We start from the raw sequence: 18,664 nt of genomic DNA on the forward strand, positions 1-18,664 counted from the left end.
ATCAAATTATCTCATTGGGGCTTACCCCTCTCACTCTATCTATTTGTTAACAAAAACTTGAAACTAATAGTTCAACACATGTCAAATCCACTATGAAAATACGATAAGTTCCAATAAGAATGCACAAATCACTCACCAACCACCAACGATGATTAATAAATTGTTTGGATCAAGTTCACGCTTCTAAGTGTTCCCCAAGGAGACATGCTTGTATGAAAAGATTACCAAAAAGAACCAAACTTAAAGAAATCATATAATATTTTTTTCAAACACCTTAACTTCAAAGCAACATAAACCCATGCCTATATAAACCCTCATCCATTCATATATCCTCCACAACACAACACAACACAAACATGGCAATCCTCATTTCCTCCAAGCAATCCTCCCTTTTCATCATATTCATCTCAGTCTTAGCCTATTCAACTCTCTCACACGAGTTTTCAATCCTAGGTTACGCTCCAGACGATTTAGCCTCCATTCATAAAGTCATCAATCTTTTCGAATCATGGGTTGCTAAACATAGTAAACTCTACGAAAGTCTAGACGAAAAGCTACATAGATTCGAGATCTTCATGGACAACCTTAAACACATCGATGACACAAACAAGAAAGTCAACAACTACTGGCTTGGACTCAACGAGTTTGCTGACATGACACACGAAGAATTCAAGAACAAATTCTTAGGGCTCGCCCCTGAGTTGAAACAAACCGAGTCCAACGAAGAATTTATGTATAAAGATTTCGTTGATATGCCAAAATCGGTGGATTGGAGGAAAAAAGGAGCCGTGTCTCCGGTGAAGAACCAAGGTCAATGTGGTAAGTTGTAGTTAGTGAGTACAAGTCATAAAGCTTGGAGTACAAGTGACTGGTTTTATGTTTGTTTTGAAATGTGTATTCCATATTCATATACAGGTAGTTGTTGGGCGTTTTCAACTGTGGCTGCGGTGGAAGGTATAAACCAAATCGTGACAGGAAATTTAACCGTGTTATCAGAACAGGAATTGATCGATTGTGACACGAGCTTCAACAATGGCTGTAATGGAGGTCTCATGGACTATGCATTTACTTATATTATGAGGAATGGTGGGCTTCATAAAGAAGAAGAGTATCCTTATATCATGAGTGAAGGCACATGCGATGACAAAAAGGTAAACTTTTTTTTTTTAACCCTATGAAAATTCATAAAATTCAAAATTCTAAAAGATATATTTATTTATTCTTATAGGATGTATCAGAAAAGGTGACAATTAGTGGGTATCACGATGTGCCTCGCAACAACGAAGATAGTTTCTTGAAGGCCCTTGCAAACCAACCAATCAGTGTCGCAATTGAAGCCTCTGGTCGTGACTTCCAGTTTTACAGTGGGGTAAGACTTAAGAGATGTTTTATTTCGACTTAATCTGAACAGAATGACTTAATAAGTTTAAAATGTTTCAACTTGTATACCTGGATGTTTCTTTTTTACTTAATCAGAATAGAATGACTTAATAAATTAAAATGTTGTGTAGGGTGTGTTTGATGGGCATTGTGGGACCGAATTGGATCATGGAGTAGCAGCCGTTGGATACGGGACAACCAAGGGACTGGATTATGTGATAGTGAGAAACTCATGGGGACCAAAATGGGGTGAAAAAGGATACATAAGAATGAAGAGAAAAACCGGGAAGTCCGAAGGGATGTGTGGGCTCTACATGATGGCTTCCTATCCTACAAAAACCAAAAACTGATAAATGTCATAAAACTTGTAATGTTTCCGTTTCTTGATTGTAAGCTTTAACAAGATTTCTAAATAAAAACATCGCAACATAACAAAAGTTACACATAATCAATATATCGGGCTCTTTAATAATACTTTAAAAAAATGAACCAACGAAAGTAAAATGGACAAACTAAATGGGAATAGGTGCGACAGGGGTACCCGAGTTGTTGGGTGTGATGTGTTTCATGATAACCACTTCGAGTATTCCGGTGTTCCGGAAGGAGGGAACGGTCAACCGTGGGTCAACGCGTCCAGGTAGGTTAAATATAATGTTGAAGCTTCCGGAAGGTGGTAGTTGTTGGAGTTTTGGTTTGTATTTGTTGTTGGAATGTTTGTTGATAAATTCGCTTTCTTGAATAATTCCTTCGATTTCGACCCGCCCGTCATTACGGATATCCAGCTTTACATTGCCTGCAATGAAATTATAATTCTTTTGTTTTTGGGTATTTGAAATAAGGAGTTATCAGTGTAAGGGCAATTTAGTAATTAGAACTTACACTGAGGTTTACAGACACCGGGTAAGGAGACGCGAAAGATGTAAGCATGTTTGCTTTCGCCTATGTCAACTAAGCCAAGTGGTGGTGCATATTTTGCAGCCTTAGCTGTACCCGTTAGATTGACTAGTGACTTTGACTCCATTGACTTTGTTTCTGGAATTTTAAAACTTACTAAATCATTAAGGCTGCATTAATAGTTTAAAGGAGGAATACGTTTTGGTGCAAAAATGCATGCATGTATATCGTGCGTGTGTATTTATGAATGCGTGTGTTTGCATGTATATATGTATACAGTGTACACTTACCACATACATATATTATATATAAAACTAAAAGTGTCATACATGATCATACAATCGACGTGTAGAAATAAAATGTCAAGTACAAGTCAAATATGTCTATATGTCTCCTCTTTTCATTCTCGTCTATTCAGTTTCTTTATTCGGAAGTGTCACAAAATAACTCATATCAGTGGAGAAATTCATAGAACTAATATGACTTTTTTTCAGACATTTTAGGTATCCCCTTTACGAGGATAATCATGAACATATCCCTTCATAATCTAGGAATTTTTAATTTGGTAATCTAAACTTCAATATCACTGCTTTTAGAAATCATTATTTTAACCTATGCATTCCCCGTATATTATGATAAACTAACAAACATCCACTTATCTCTGTATTCCACTATTTAGTTATTTCAGATATTACAATTAAAAAATATACTGATGTATCGAGTATGCTGGAGCACTCTGTTTTTAAGAGGTAGTTTAAAGTAAAACGTGTCTTTTAAAACATTTAGGTGTTGTTTGTGGACCACAAGTCAGCAATCTGCTGCCAAAAAAAAAAAAAAGTATGTTTTTGAAGAGGTAAAATGGCTGTAGTCTTTTTCAAACACCAAAAATCAGCGTAAAACATAAAAAATCAGCATAAATATTAAAAAACAGCTTCAAAGATGCAAAAATTAGCCCTAATCAGATTCAAAAGCAGCTTCAAACATCAAAAATCAGTGACATAGAAGAAAACAACAATAATCACCCCTAATCAGATTCTTATATAAATGCTAAGCAACAATAGTCATTCAGCTCTAATAAGCAACAATAATCAGCCCTAATCGTATTCCTATATAAATGCTAAGCAACAATAGTCATTCAGCTCTAATAAGCAACAATAATCAGCCCTAATCAGCTTCATATGTATATGCTAAGCAACAATAATCAGCCCTAATCATATTCAGGAGTGGAGAGAAAAGAGACAAGAGAAGAGTGACGATTTCAGCACTAATCAGCTATAGTTAGAGCTATATTCAAGAGTGGAGAAAAAATAGAGAATAGAAGAAAGACCGAGATGTGTACCTCAAGCGGGTGGCGTTAACACCGTGAAAGAAGGGGGAGGCGTCGGCGTCGGCGTCGGCTATGGAGGCCGGAGGCGGAGGTGGCCGGCGTGAAGACGACCAGGGGTGGAGCGTGATTTAGGTTTTAGACAATGAACCTCTTCAAGCTTCTTTTTATTTATTTTATTTTTTTCACTTTAAAGACTTGAGCAGACATTTTATCTCTTCAGTAAGAAAACAAACACTTTTTTTTTTCTTCTTTTTTTCAGAAAGACAAAATTGCAAGAATGGTCTCTATGGTTAGTTGAAATTATCATTTTGGGCTAAACAGGTTTGGACTAGTATTTATGGTCCAAATGTTTTTATTTTCTTGTCATTTTGGTCCAATTTACTTTAAATTTTTTAATAATAACCATTTTACCCTTTGTTTTTACTTTTTCAGTTTTTTCTTAATTTATTCAAATACTTTTATAATTAAAACAAAAATAAAAAAGAAAATCTCTCTCTCTATATATATATATATATATATATATATATATATATATATATATATATATATATATATATATATATATATATATATATAACAAAACGAAACTTTTGTTTTAATACCAAGAACTCAATCCACCACCATTATCTTCTTCAAAACCCAACTCCACCCTTTCCTTTCTCACCCATCGGTCCTCTCCCTAGCCCAAACATCTCCGTCGAGCTCCACCATCCACGAGACCAGAGCGTCGGGAAAAACAGATTGGTGGTTTGATTACCACCAACATCTTCGACCTCAGATACACCGGAAAATCCAAGTTTCAAGCCCGTTTTTGTGTTGTGGTTTCTATCGATCTTTTATGTCGGCTTCCCTCCGCTTCAGATCTTCAATACATTGTGTGTATGTGTGTTTTCTTAGGTGTGTGTGACTCTCCAGTTCAGATCTTTAAAATTAGTACCTGTTCTATATGAGTACTATTCATCGTCTTCTCCACCTTCTCATCTCCTTTTGTAATTAGTATATTCTGCTTCGTGGAAATGGGTTTATTGGCTTACCGAAATAGAGGATGGAAAATATGATTTTTGCACAGATATAGGATGCTCATGGCGGCTAAGGTTTCTTGGTGGTGATGCATCGTGTGTGCTAGGGCTTGATTTAACATCTGATTTTTGCATCTATTTTGAAAATTGATTTGTGAATGTTCTTGGATAGATTATTGCTTTTATAATATGATTTTGAATGTTTTGTGTGCTTTAAAATTGATAAACATTCAAAAATAGATTGTTGATTTCTAATTTGATTTTGGTTATTAATGTTTAATATTTGATGATTCATAGTTGATCAGCTTTTCTTTTACAAGAAGATAAAACAAGAAACAAAAATGATTTCTAATTTTTTATTCTTGTATAATGGTGGAATCAGACGGTGGTGGTGACAAGAGGGGGAGTGATGGTAGCTGTAGGTGGTGGTTCTGGAAAAAATAGTGGAGGGTGGTGATTTAGATGCTCGGAGTAGATGCAGAGATCTTCAGGTTCTAAAGGAGAGATAGAGAGATAGAAAGAGAGAGAGAGAGAGAGGGAGAGAGAGAGAGAGAAAAATTTTCTTTTTTTTTATTTTTCTTTTAATTATAAAAGTATTTGAATAAATAAAAAAACTAAAAAGGTAAAAACAAAAGGCAAAATGGTCATTATTAAAAAATTTAAAGTAAATTGGACCAAAATGACAAGAAAATGAAAACCTTTGGACCATGAGTGCTAGTTCAAACATGTTTGGCCCAAAATGGTAATTTCGACCTAACCACAGGGACCATTCTTGCAATTTTGTCTTTCAAAAATATCATGACATATATGGTCAAAAAAAAATACTCACTTTATAGTTTTTTCCAAGGGTTTTTTTCCTTTCCGTTTTAATTTTTATATAAATTATTTTTCTACTGACTTTATTTTAATTTATTTCTTAAAACACGAAAATCTGAAACTTTAACATGATGTACGAACCAAATAAGAAACAACATAATTAAGATCATTCTATTCTGATCACTTAAAACATATATATTCATGTCTAGACGTGTTGATTTATTTATATATCTTTATCTCACCTTATCATACCAACAAAGATTCAGATTTCACGCTAGCCATTCCGCAATCATCTCTTCAATTTCATCCCAATTATGAAAAATTGGGGGAACAGGTATAGGCATAGCTTTCATAACTGTAATTTCAATTACAGTCTTTGAAGTAAACAAGATATCAGACGTCAACCAGTGAACAGGGCAGGGAAGTAGAAGGACATGCCCCATGGGCCACGACTCACTTGGGCATAACTTGATTCGCTTTGTTTTACGTCTAATTGGTGTATTTGCAAATATTGCAGGCGACGTTATCCACCTTTCAATTGTCACCTCACCATGACTATTTACAATCCGATAAAATATTTCACCTGATAGCAATCATAAAATTCACCATTAGATATATGGTTGCATTTTTCCATTTGTATTTATAATTTGTTTATGTGATTGTAATAATTTGTCATATAGTGAACTTTTCTCTAAATGATTGTGGTTTTCGCTAGTTTTAGAGTTTTCCACATATATTCTTGTGGTTAATTTTCTCAATTCTTTGTCACTGGGCGTGTTTTTGTGAATCTTCGGGACCATTTTCCTAACAAGATATACGGTTTCACTTTTGCATTTACTGTTAAATAGTTTTTGTTGTTTTTCCAGCAACCTCTGTCACAATTCCTATCCAGCCTCAAAACACTTTTTTATTTGGTTTTGAGAAAGTACAACTTACCATTAGAAAACTGCACTTGAGGCAATTCGATTTCAGTTAAGTAGAAGTGTTCACTAGCAGTGAATTCAAGTATGTTTGCAAGTGTACGACCTCTAACACATGTTGTAGCTCCATAGTATCTCACTTGAGGTTTTGGTTCTGGAAGAAAAAATTCAAAACCCATTTCCATCTTTAGACCGAGCTACAAAAGAGGAAATTTTATTAGTTTGCTCCGCACGCGTAATCTTACATATCTTGTCATAAGCAAGGATCGCTAAAAGAAGGTCTTACGTCATGGTTTAATTTCTAGCTAATCTCATGAAAATGGAATCGTTCATATTACAAAAAGGCAAGTTTTTTTTAAAGTTTACGGTACATAATATATAGTTTGTGATTCTCTAGACACATACTCCTGTTACATGTGTGCTTACAACACATATAAGTCATTTATTATATAAGGTATGATTTTATGAGTTCTTCAACACTTTACTATTCAGGAGAAAGTTATTATGTCAAGATCAAGCTTTCCTTTTATTTGATCCATTTGAATCTAACAAAGATGCTTGTTTGTAAATAATACTCATAAAGTTTAACCTTCCATGTTAAGATCAAGATTTCCTACTATTTGATCCATCTGAATCTAATAAAGACGTTTGTTTGTAAATAATACTCATAAAATTTAACCTTCCATGTTAAAGATCAAGATTTCTTACTATTTGATCCATCTTAATCTAATAAAGACACTTTTTAAAACTCCAAAAATTTAACCTTCAATCACGGGGGATGAAAATCTTTGTAATTATCCAATTCAATACCACAAATTGTTTTATTTAGTTCATAGAATAGCATTACATTACATGTTATTCCCAATTGTACGTACAAACCCTCAATCTGCCACTACTTTCCATAGTACAGTGGCTGGTGATACTTTTGGTTCTATTAGCATACACATATTTATCATAAGAACGGGTGTGAAACAGCATAAACAATAAAGCACAAAGAAATTAAGAGATATAGAAGAATCTAAGCGTGCTTTGAGTGAGCCCTATATGAAAAAACAATTTGCACAAAATTCGCCAAATAATTTTTTAAAATTATGGAAGCAAAATGCACATCAGCAATCGGTGAGTTATGATACTATTTCTGATCGATTTTATTTTGAAATGCACATGGACTGTACGCAATAACATTAAAAGTTCAAATTGGATAACTAATCAATTAAACAAAAGGCAATAATCACATTCGATGGCAACTAAAGTAGCAAAGAAGATAATCTAGTGAACGATTTGGGTGAAAAAAACTCCGGTGTGGACTCACCGTTGCCGATTGAGCAAGAGTAAACGGTGAAATTTGTTTGTTGTTTTTTTCAATTCTATGGCAGCTTTGATGGTGATCTTCATTTTTATCATCACGAAGCATAAGAACTTTACATGACTGCCACGTTGCGGTTACTGCTTGCTCCGCCACTACAAGAAACGGGACCTATAGGGACGACAAATGTCGTCTCTATAGGTTAAAAATGTCGTCGTTATAGGTGGCCGGGAGGACATGTCGTCCCTACAGCTCTCGTCCTCATAGCCCCGTCGCAATAGATATTTTTGGTCGTCGCTATAAATATCGTCGCAATAGGTATCTTTTAGAGACGACATGTCGTTCTGTTTTGGTTTGTCGCTATACGTTGTTGGTCTCCATAAATGAAGCTATAGAGACGACATGTCGTCTCTATTGGTATACGTATAAACACAACATGTCCTCTCCATAGATAGAGATACAATCGACTCACCTTAGCCCTTAGCGACAACGTGTCGTGGTGGTAGATGCATCTGTAGAGACGACATGTCGTCTCTATAGATCCACCTATAGAAACGACATGTCGTCTCTATAGGTATGCCCATACAGCTGCTTTTTTTTCTCTATAATTTCCCAGTTCTCATATCACAAAATTGCTAAAACAGTAAATTTACAAAATATATAAAATGGTAAATTTAACTGCAAAACATTAATATTCGATACAATCTCAAAACACTACATTATTACAAATATAATTAATAACTTTTATATTATTAAAAATATAATGTAATCAAAAACTTACATTAAAGAAAACAAATAATCATATGACATTTCTATCTCAATTTATAAAAATAAATTTAAATGATGATATCAGAAACTAAAAGAATATCACCATCCCTTGGATCAAGAATCATGCTCACTGCTTCTTCCTTAATGGAAGTTACTTCAGTCTGCACATATAAACACATTCTGAGTCAACATATACACTTGCAATGTTTAAGTTAATCCACAAGTAAATAAAATGACAGGTTTACCCTTGCGACAGTTTCCAAGTGTTTCACAACTGCAACATATACCGTTCTCTGTTTTGTGGGGGAAGCATTAGCAAGTGCAGAAGCCAACGCACCAATCGGAATGGGTTGTGTGATTCCAGTGTCTCTCAATGCCATTCCACCCATGTCATACGGAACAGAAACCATTCCCCCACCTCCAATTCCGGTCATGGAACCATCCGAAACATTCCGTCCAGGGGTAACGGTACATCCTCCCATGAAGATTGGAATTCATTTGTGATTCCAGTGTCTCTCAACGCATCATCTGTTATTCATTTGTTGTAATCAATCTCAATTAATTAATTTAATTATTAATATCACTGAAAATTTTTTAAAAGAGGTTGGAATTCTAACATGTTGCTGCATTAGGGGTATAGGCTGCTGGTTTTGCTAACCTAGACCAGTAGCACGCCTGCCACCTGGGTGTTGAACTTGTTGACCTTGCTGCACCATTGGCATGAAGAAGTTTGGCATTAGGGCGCCACCTGGACGCATACCTGGCACGAGTTGCTGTTGATACCCAAATCCAGGTTGTACATGGTTTTAAAAAAAAGTTGTTTAGTTTTGAAAAGATCTTTACAAGAACAAAATATTCAACACCATGAAAAATCTTGAAACATGATTATAATAAAAAGAATATTTTTTATTAAATGTTATTACCTGTGGAGGAATGAATGTAGGCTGAGCTTGACCATAGAATATTTGTTGACCTAAACCTGGCCCACCAGGTGAATACATTGGCATACATGGTGCTACAGCTGGCGCCATTGCAATTGGACGCATCTATGAGAACTGTGCCTATATACAAAAAGGGCAAAATTGTCATTAAAATGTTTATATTGCATAAGAAGTAAGAGCATATGTCTCAAGTCTCAACATACCTGCAATCTTGCCCTTCTGTCTTCCTTACGTTGTGTATCCTTGTTTTCCTTACAAAGATGAAATCTGGAGATGAATATTTGAAAACATTGTCATTAATAAAGAATATAAAGCTTCAAAAGTAAAACATTGTCATTAATGAAAGGAAATAGGATGCTATAATAAACAAATATATGAATGTATGTTGCTATAATAGACACTACCTGAGGAACTTTCCAAGATGCTGGATCTGAACCTCTACTGTCATAAGGAGTCTCATCTCTTCCTTTCCTCTTCTTATTACCTCTGCCTCTTTCATTATTTTCCAAAGATAATTCCCATCTTTGGAGAATTGAACCTGAGGGTAAAATGGTCATTTTTTAAACCATGATTAAATATAAACATATATATATATATATATATATATATATATATATATATATATATATATATATATATAGCTGGCTTACTTACATGTGTAACCCCACCTTCTTGACCATGTAGGACATATAAGAGCTCCATATTATCTTCTCTATGTATCCCTGTATGACCCTGTAGCAAGCATCCCCGTATGACTTGGAGAAAAGGCATTTCATAATATGATACCTGAGAGCAAGGAATAAAGCTCATTATTAGTGAAATACCCAAAATACCCTTGTAATTAACCACACCAACCTGATTGTCCTTCCTTGTTTCCTTGGATGGTTGAATGTTGTTGGAAATCTCTACCAGGGCGATGAATATCAAATATCCTGATGGATTTGTTGTATCCAACAAATATCCTGAATCAAATAAGTTAATATTTATATAGAAACAAACTTTCATTCATTTCTTTTTCTTATTAAGAAATTATACTTTGAAAAGTCTAACCAATTATGGCATTGTTGATTTTTTTAAGTACAATGTTGTAACAGAAAGAAAGGAATGTATGGTTCTATAAGAAACAAATAAAATAAAGATGAAAGAAAATGTGTTGTAGTCCTTCAAAATAATATAAGCTTACTTTGTTCCTGAGGGGTTGACACCAATTGAGAAGGCAACAGTTGTTTCATCCATGGCGTCATATGCTCGATATGTGCAACATAGCTGTAATTCCATGTTGAATCAATCAAGTGTTAATAAATTAATACCACAATTATTATCCATGAAATGAATAATAATAATGACTAATATAAAGATTCAATGATATAAATCAAGACCAAAGCACATGCTATGATGAAGCACCTGTCCTGTGCTATAAGATGAATACGATGGTCATGAGTGGTGGTTGCAAACACACAAGAGACTGGATCTACAACACAATCAGAGTAACATAATTCTTGTTAACTGCTGATTTACATGCGAAGTATCTTTGGATAGTATACTAATAATGAAAGAAAAAGGATATCAACAAAAGAACCTGAAGCAGACATGTAAGTATGCATTTGATGAGGATTTAGGTCCATCTACTGTGTCTGTAACCAAGAACTTGAGTTTCTCTTTAAAAAAAATCATGAACTGCCTGAAGGGAGCAAATTATTAGTAAATTACACATACACATACTATTGATTAGCTATAATTGATGAAAAGAAACATTGATAAGAGAGATTCCTACTGTTCGATGAACTTTATCAGAACTTGGAGAAAGAACAATGGAGGTATTGGTAACTATAACTCCATCTTCATCATTTGAATTTATCTTATCTATAAACTCCTTCAGGGAGTTGGCATCAGAGTCACCAACTAGGGCTCTAAACGATTCAATTTCACTAAAATGGTTACCATTTTGTTGATTTGTAGTCTTTGATTCATGTTCCTCTGCTGTCTGAATCGAAAAAATGTAGACCGTTAAAGTCAGATGTAAGGATGAATGGATATGATTGTGAATTAGATGATAACAGACCTCCATTGGTGCATCTAAGGAAGTCAAAAGTACAACATTTCCATCTAAATCCACTTCATTGACTATAAAACCAGAGTACCTGTAAACAAAAACATAAAATCAAAAGGCTACTCTTCATTTGAATTAAATGTAAATTCACAACTGTTCCATGTTTATAGAATCATTACGAATGTCTGAAATGAAAGGAGAATACATGTACTCCCAAGTCTGAAAGCCTGATTTGTAGAGAATGAAATGAAGAGGCTCCTAATAATTGAACACTAACCTAGGTCGCCGGAGTGGGGCATCTATTATTTAGAATTTGTAACAGGAGGTGAAAATGAAGCAGGTAGTTAGAATCGTCGGCATTGAAGCTAATCGTCGGTGGTCTTCAGCAACTAACATGAGGATTGAGAGTTAGTAAGAAGATTTGCCGGGAGTAGGAGGTGAGGAAGTCACCAGGGCCCAGGGGTGAATTGTCGATCGAGAGAGAGAGAGAGAGAGAGAGAGAGAGAGAGAGAGAGAGAGAGAGAGAGACTGATGATTGAGCGTGCATGAATAAACGAAGGGGATGCTCTTCTAATGTTGGGCATAGAAAGCTATGGGGACGACAAGTCGTCCCTATAGCTATCAACGTCCGAGCTTTATTTCCGTGAAGGGCGCGCTAAACACACATCCTTTCCCGCTTAACACACTGAGTCGAGAAATCGTCGCTGTAGCCTCAAAAGTAAAAAAAAATCATCAAATCTATGGCAACGAGATGTCGTCCCTATAGGTAGCCAATAGCAACGACAAATGTCGTCCCTATAGATCTCGTCGCTATAGGTTCTTATTCTTGTAGTGCGCCATCATGCGACCGTCGGATCTCCGTTTACTTTTCCCGGATGTGATGTAGGCTTTTTTACGTCACGGGTTCGTCTTATTGTAGGAGAACACTGTTGATGATTTTAGTGTCACCATGTCATTTTAAGTAATTAGAACTAACACGTGAGCTAAGGGGCTTCATAATTTGTACTCTAATATATGTATGAAGTTGTGCGAAGTGTACGCATGTATAAGATTGAATTAGAAGCTGGTTTGACGAATAGTCGGGGGTCCGGTGGCAGCGCCCCTTTGGCGAGGTATAGGGGCAGCGCCCCTAACGGGGTATAAGGGCAGCGCCCCAAAACCTCACCGAATTTTACATTTGGGAACATAGTGAAAAATTCAATTTCTTGATGGTGATTATGGTAAAACTAATGAAACTCATAAGTTTTGGTAACCCTAAATCTTTATTAAATCCGGATTAATATTACTTGCTTTTAAAGCAACTAATGACGGTCCAACCCTAATAAAACTCTAATCTTGTTTAATATAAAAACGGCTATTCCTCTACAGAAGAGGATGACATTCTTAAGCTCTCGTTTTTAATCATACTTTCACAGAATCCTCTAGCATATTGGCTTACCACATAGCAACAACTAGTTCTTTTTTTTTTTTCTTCATAATCCTTCCATATTTATTTGACTAATATATAGGTTAGTTTTTGTCACGAATGGCAACTGCCATGACTTCTTGTTGTACAAAGTACCTTCCTCAACCCACCATACATGAATGAGAGATCCGTTGGAGAAATTAAACATGATTTCATAAAAATATTATTAATTTTGCATAAGGTTTTTTGTAAATTACGAGAAAAGTTGTATCGTAAAATCAAAAACAAATTCAAAAACTATTTAGCAAAAGATATGATTATTTGGTGATAGTTCAAATGGTAAATTATGGCAACTTCCAAGTGATTATTACAATATTTAGCATTATTTTAACTAACTTCTTTATATAAGAACAAATGTTATAAAAAATCACTAATATTTTATCATTTTATAGAAAGCCGTTAAATAAATAAATAAATAAATACTTTTCCTGAAAACCATTCAAGAATTCTTGATTTTTTGCACCTGCAGAGATGCTGGCCGGTCACCATGTGTGTTTATGGGTATGCGTGAGCACGCACAAAATATGGATGTATATAAACATGCTAGATTGGGGTGATTGCTACGTTTTTAGTCCAAACATACTTAAACATGAAAATCTGAAACTTAACATGATATCCGAACCAAATAAGAAACAACATAACATCACTTAAAACATATATATATATATATATATATATATATATATATATATATATATATATATATATATATATATATATATATATATATATATATATATATATATATATATATTCATATCTAGATGGGTTGATTTATTTATATATCTATCTTTATCTCACCTTATCACACCAACAAAGATTTAGATTTCACGCTAGCCATTCTGCAATCATCTCTTCAATTTCATCCTGATTATGAACAATTGGCGGAACTTGCATAGGCGCAACTTTCATAACTGTAACTTCCATTACAGTATTCGAAGTAAACTCGACATAAGCCGTCCACCATCTAACAGGGCCAGGGAAGTTGAAGGACATACCCCATGGCTCACTTGGGCATAGCTTGATTCGCTTTGTTTTGCGTCCAAGTGTATTTGCAAATATTGCAGCGGGTGTTATCCGCCCTTCAATTGTCACCTCACCATGCCTATTCACATTCCAATCGATTTTACCTGATAGCAACCATAAAATTTCACCATTAGATATATGGTTTCATTTTTCCATTTGCATTTATAATTTGTTTATGTGATTGTAATAATTTGTCGTATAGTGAGTTTTTCTCTAGAAGATTGTGTTTTTACGGGTTTTAGAGTTTTCCACATATATTCTTGTGGTCAATTTTCTCAATTCTTAGTCATTGGGCGCGTTTTTGCGAATCTTCGGGACCATTTTCCAGCATTGCAGTGGAAGTGGAACTAAGATACTGCTGAGAATGTAACACTATATATTTTTTATTTGGTTTTGAGAGAGTACAACTTACCATTACAAAATTGCACCTGAGGCAGTTCGATTTCAGCTAAGTAGAAGTGACTACTAGCACTGAACTCAAGTATTTTTGCAAGTGCAGGGTCTCTAACACTTGCTGCAGCTCCATAGTATCTCACTCGAGGTTTTGGTTCAGCAAGAAACACTTCCATTTCCAATACTATCTTTAGACCGAGCTACAAAAGAGGACATTTTATTAATCTTACATATCGTGTCCTAAGCAAGGATCGCTTAAACGAGGGCTTATGCCATGGTTTAATTTTTAGTTTCTAGCTAATCTCATCAAAAGGGAATCATTCATATTACAAAAAGGCAAGTTTTTATAAATTTTAGAGTTCATAAAAGTTTTTGATTCTCTAGATACATACTCCTCTTATAAGTCATTTGTTATATATGGTATGATTAATTTTATGAGTTTTCTTTAACACTTGACTATTCTGGAGAAAATATTTCCTACTATTTGATCTATTTGAATCTGAAAAAGAATTGTTTTTACATAATACTAACAAAACCTTCAATCACCGGAGATGAAGATCTTTGTAATTAGTTGATAGGATTTATGCAAACATATCTTAACGAGTTCAATTCCACTAATCGTTTTATTTAGTTCATAGAATAGCATTTCGTTACATGTTATTCCTAATTGTACCTACAAACCCTCAATCTAACAGTACTTTCCGTAGTACATTGGCTGATGATACTTTTGATTCTATTAGAAGACAAATCTTTATCATTCGCACAGGTATTAACTAACATAAACAATAAAGCACAAAGAAATTAAGAACTACAGAAAGAATCTAAGCGTGCTTTGAGTTAGCTACATATGAAAAAAAATCACAAAATTCGCCAAAACATTTCTAAAAATTATAGAAGCAAAATGCACATCAGCGATCGATGAGTTATAATACTATTTCTGATCGATCTCATTTTGAAAATGCACATAGACTGTACGCGATAACATGAAAAGTTCAATTCAGATAACTAATCAATTAAACAAAAGGCAATAATCACATTCGATAGCAACAAAAGTAGTAAAGAAGATAATCTAGTGAGCGATTTGGGTGAAAAAGCTCCGATGTGGACTCACCGTTGCCGATTGAGCAAGTGATGAGAGTAAACGGTGAAATTTGTTTGCTGCTTTTTTTAATTCTATGGCAGCTTTGATGGTTATCTGCATTTTTATCATCATGAAGCATAACAACTTTACATGACTGCCACGTTGCAGTTACTGCTTGCTCCGCCATCATGCGACTGTCGGATCTCCGTTTACTTTTTCCCGGATTTGATGTAAGCCTTTTTACGTCATGGGTTCGTCTTCTTGTAGGAGAGCACAACTGAACTGGTTTTATAAGAAAAACGAGTGGACGATTTGTCAAACTTAGCCCTTATAGCTTTGCTTCCTTTGATAAAAAGACCTTACACTTTTAAGTATGGTTATAAACCGCTCAAAAAGAGAATCACACTTTTGAGAAGGGTATAAAATTAGTTTGTAAATGTGTTTGGTTAAAATAAATCTTGAGTTGTTGAAAACCATGGCCTTGATATTATTTCAAAATGTTTGTGTCACGAAACGAAACCCATTATATATACTTGAATCTTGTAAACTTTTGTTATCATCCATCTCTAATGTTGTGTAACTTGTCTAATACCAATCGGCAATCTAAAAGTCTCAATAGTGAGTCCATAAACATAGAAAAACACACATCCATAAACTTAGAAAAAAAACACACCCCCATGATTAAATCAACACTTTGTAATGAAATCTTCGAGAAACGAACAAGGAAAGACGAGATTGAAAAGTGGATAGTGGTAAAAGCATATTTGACTCATAAAGAAGCTAATGTTAACAATACGATTATCGATAAAATTGAGACAAAACTGTAAAAATTATCCATATAGTTAACCCAAAAATTGCTATTTTTGTTCTAAACGTTTTGAACTAACACCATTGATCTAAAACTGATTTTTATTTTGGTTTTGATCGGTTGTAATTTTGAAATGAGTTGAAAGTACTATTTCACAATTATTGTTTTTTTTTTTTCAATTTTTTATTATTCAAATATTTCTCAAATTAAAAAAAAAAAAAAAAAAACAAAACAGACAATGTCAGCCTTCACCCCACCTCCTACTAACCCACCCAACCCACGATTCTCTCGTTTAACACACACACACACACACACACACACACTCTCTCTCTCTCTCTCTATCTCTATCTCTCTCTCCCCCATCTCTCCATATTGTTTTCGGACATCCATCAATTGTTTTCGTTTGGATCTTTACCGGAGCCGCACCTTGTTGATGGAGCTCCATCATCTCGTCGGAGCACCACCGTCTTCACGCCATTTGTTTTCCGAACTAACAAACCTAAGGTTTTCAAATCTTCATGTTATCTTTTTGTATGACGAAAAATGGTTACAATGAAGACAATGTTAGGTTCATTTTTGGGGTAAGAAAGACGATTTTGGATCTAGAAGGCTGGCGATACTAGGGTTCATGTTTCATCAACCAGAGAAGATGAACCAAGAATGGCAAAGTGCCACTCCGACGTTCTGCAATGATAAGGACGACAATGTCTCGGGCGTTCAACAACTAGAAGGGTGGCAATGAATCTGACGCTCGACAATGAGATCTGTGTCAATTTCTTAATTTTGTATATGAGAATGCTAGGGTTTTACGAACATGGTATTTAGCTCTTGTAGTTTTACAAATCCGGTAATGTACTTATTGTTTTCAGTTATAAATCTAGTTGTTCTTAAGTTTAGTTTGCAAATCTAGAAAAATCAAGAGTTTTATTCTTCAAATCTAAAAAAAAAATGTTTTTTATTTCATTAGAACGTGAGTTTTGTTAACATCGGGAGGAAGATGATTCTTGTAGCATGTGAGAGAAAGGGCAAAGGTTGGTAGGGTAGGTAATATTTTATTTTTTATTTTTTAAAATGTTTCAATATATAGAAAACAAAAAAAATAAAATATTAAGGGCATAATTAACTGTACTTTCAAGTTATTTTAAAATTGTTAGGGACCAAAACCACAGTAAAAATCATTTTTTCGAACTAGTGGTGCTAGTCTAAAACTTTTTGTACCAAAATGAAAATTTTTAGCTAACCATAAGGACCAAATTTGCACTTTACTCTAAACATGACCATTCTAGTTTCCGATTTGCGACCGAAAATCATGAAGATTAAATTGTGATAACCTAAATCTTAAAGTCCCTAAATTGTCACCATCTAGCCATTGAAGAAGGTTCCATCTGGTTTCTCGGTTGGAACTTGCCATGTGGGTCCATGTAATTTTGACGTCATAGGTCTTCTAAACTAAAGAGTAAACTACACGTATGGTCCATGTGGTTTTGGAGAATTGCGTGTTTAGTCCCTAATTTTTTTTAAATATTAGACAGTCCTTAGAGTATGCTTTTATCGCGTCTTTGTGTGACATCCCTATTTTCACAGTCTGAAAAGACATTTTTCTTTATGCTTATTCTAGAACAAAGTATTCTTTGTAAATTTAAAATTTGTCTCATGAAAAGTATTTCCGAAGAAATGTTTTTCATTGATTATTAAAAACTTGGGATGTTATAACTGATACAAGAAGCATAAGCATAAACATAGTCATTAGAGGCCTTACTAATCTCTCATCAGATCTAAACATTACTATCTATGTACCTTTGTACCGCTACCTGTGATACAAAGAAACTGAGTGGTTCAAGCTTGGGAGCCTGGTGAGCACATAGAGTTTTCCACCTATAATAATATAATTAATTTGTTTTAATTATATATTCTGCATTAAACAAACAAGCCGATTACCCATTCTCATTATTCTCACCCCCCGATCTTAAACGGATGATCTCAAGGGATATATCTTAAAGGATATCTGAGTAAACAATACTACCACAGAGATTCCTTAAAAATATGTGTTAATAGACAATCATGGGGTGAATAAAGTACCCATATGAATAGTTCATTCACACCCACAAGTCGTAGTTCTATCGGTATGTGGTTCCATAACATCTACAGATTGGAGACCTGCCCATGTACAGTTCAGTAACACCTATAGGTTGTAGACCTGTCTGCATATAATTTATTAACACCTATAGGCTATAGGTTGTAAACCTATCCGCGTATGATTGATTAACACCTACAGGTTGTAAACCTACCCATATATGGATCATAAACATATACATGTTGCAAGTTTGTCCATGTTTCACCATACTTATCTAGAATAGTATGTGGTCGTCATCAATACCCTACTAGCTGATTACATCGCTGGTACAATAGTACTAAAAAGGTATTAGCTCCCATTAGTATTCTTATCTCTCATCACCCTTCACTATCCAAT

General features: G+C 34.6%; 3 protein-coding genes across 4 annotated transcripts; 1 reads left to right on the forward strand and 2 right to left on the reverse strand.

Annotated features, from left to right (window-relative positions):
* The first annotated feature begins 356 nt into the window (after positions 1 to 356).
* On the forward strand, positions 357 to 1,828 carry LOC111876837 (cysteine protease XCP1). Its single transcript, XM_023873427.3, has 4 exons — positions 357 to 819; positions 916 to 1,151; positions 1,229 to 1,369; positions 1,512 to 1,828. The coding sequence occupies exons 1-4, from the start codon at positions 357 to 359 to the stop codon at positions 1,728 to 1,730; spliced, it is 1,059 nt and encodes a 352-aa protein (XP_023729195.1). The 3' UTR covers positions 1,731 to 1,828.
* On the reverse strand, positions 1,371 to 3,771 carry LOC111876928 (increased DNA methylation 3). Of its 2 annotated transcripts, XM_042897912.2 has the most exons (4): positions 3,614 to 3,771; positions 2,260 to 2,412; positions 1,922 to 2,173; positions 1,371 to 1,710 (listed from the first exon to the last, which is right to left on the reverse strand). In XM_042897912.2, exons 2-4 carry the CDS (start codon positions 2,399 to 2,401, stop codon positions 1,706 to 1,708), a joined length of 399 nt encoding a protein of 132 aa, XP_042753846.1. In that variant the 5' UTR covers positions 2,402 to 2,412; positions 3,614 to 3,771; the 3' UTR covers positions 1,371 to 1,705. The 2 variants fall into 2 exon arrangements, with proteins under 2 accessions (XP_042753846.1, XP_023729277.1); XM_023873509.3 differs by lacking the exon at positions 1,371 to 1,710 and having other exon boundaries at positions 1,735 to 2,173.
* Positions 3,772 to 9,476: 5,705 nt separating this feature from the next.
* LOC111879964 (uncharacterized) lies at positions 9,477 to 10,996 on the reverse strand. Its single transcript, XM_023876418.2, has 8 exons — positions 10,951 to 10,996; positions 10,776 to 10,842; positions 10,555 to 10,637; positions 10,227 to 10,333; positions 10,026 to 10,157; positions 9,776 to 9,909; positions 9,575 to 9,638; positions 9,477 to 9,491 (listed from the first exon to the last, which is right to left on the reverse strand). Exons 1-8 carry the CDS (start codon positions 10,994 to 10,996, stop codon positions 9,477 to 9,479), a joined length of 648 nt encoding a protein of 215 aa, XP_023732186.2.
* Positions 10,997 to 18,664: the final 7,668 nt, after the last annotated feature.

This window comes from Lactuca sativa, chromosome 9 (assembly GCF_002870075.4).
Source record: "Lactuca sativa cultivar Salinas chromosome 9, Lsat_Salinas_v11, whole genome shotgun sequence".
NCBI classification, from domain to species: domain Eukaryota; kingdom Viridiplantae; phylum Streptophyta; class Magnoliopsida; order Asterales; family Asteraceae; genus Lactuca; species Lactuca sativa.

What these genes read in the sequence shown, in the direction of transcription:
- LOC111876837 (XM_023873427.3), top strand. Translation starts at nt 357, where the DNA reads ATGGCAATCCTCATTTCCTCCAAGCAATCCTCCCTTTTCATCATATTC. An exon ending in GAAGAACCAAGGTCAATGTG is followed by an intron (nt 820 to 915) that starts GTAAGTTGTAGT and finishes ATTCATATACAG; the next exon opens with GTAGTTGTTGGGCGTTTTCA. An exon ending in ACTTCCAGTTTTACAGTGGG is followed by an intron (nt 1,370 to 1,511) that starts GTAAGACTTAAG and finishes AATGTTGTGTAG; the next exon opens with GGTGTGTTTGATGGGCATTG.
- LOC111876928 (XM_023873509.3), bottom strand. Translation starts at nt 2,401, where the DNA reads ATGGAGTCAAAGTCACTAGTCAATCTAACGGGTACAGCTAAGGCTGCA. An exon ending in CGGTGTCTGTAAACCTCAGT is followed by an intron (nt 2,174 to 2,259) that starts GTAAGTTCTAAT and finishes ATTTCATTGCAG; the next exon opens with GCAATGTAAAGCTGGATATC.
- LOC111879964 (XM_023876418.2), bottom strand. Translation starts at nt 10,996, where the DNA reads ATGGACCTAAATCCTCATCAAATGCATACTTACATGTCTGCTTCAG. An exon ending in GTCAACCCCTCAGGAACAAA is followed by an intron (nt 10,334 to 10,554) that starts GTAAGCTTATAT and finishes TATTTGATTCAG; the next exon opens with GATATTTGTTGGATACAACA. An exon ending in AAACAAGGAAGGACAATCAG is followed by an intron (nt 10,158 to 10,226) that starts GTTGGTGTGGTT and finishes CCTTGCTCTCAG; the next exon opens with GTATCATATTATGAAATGCC.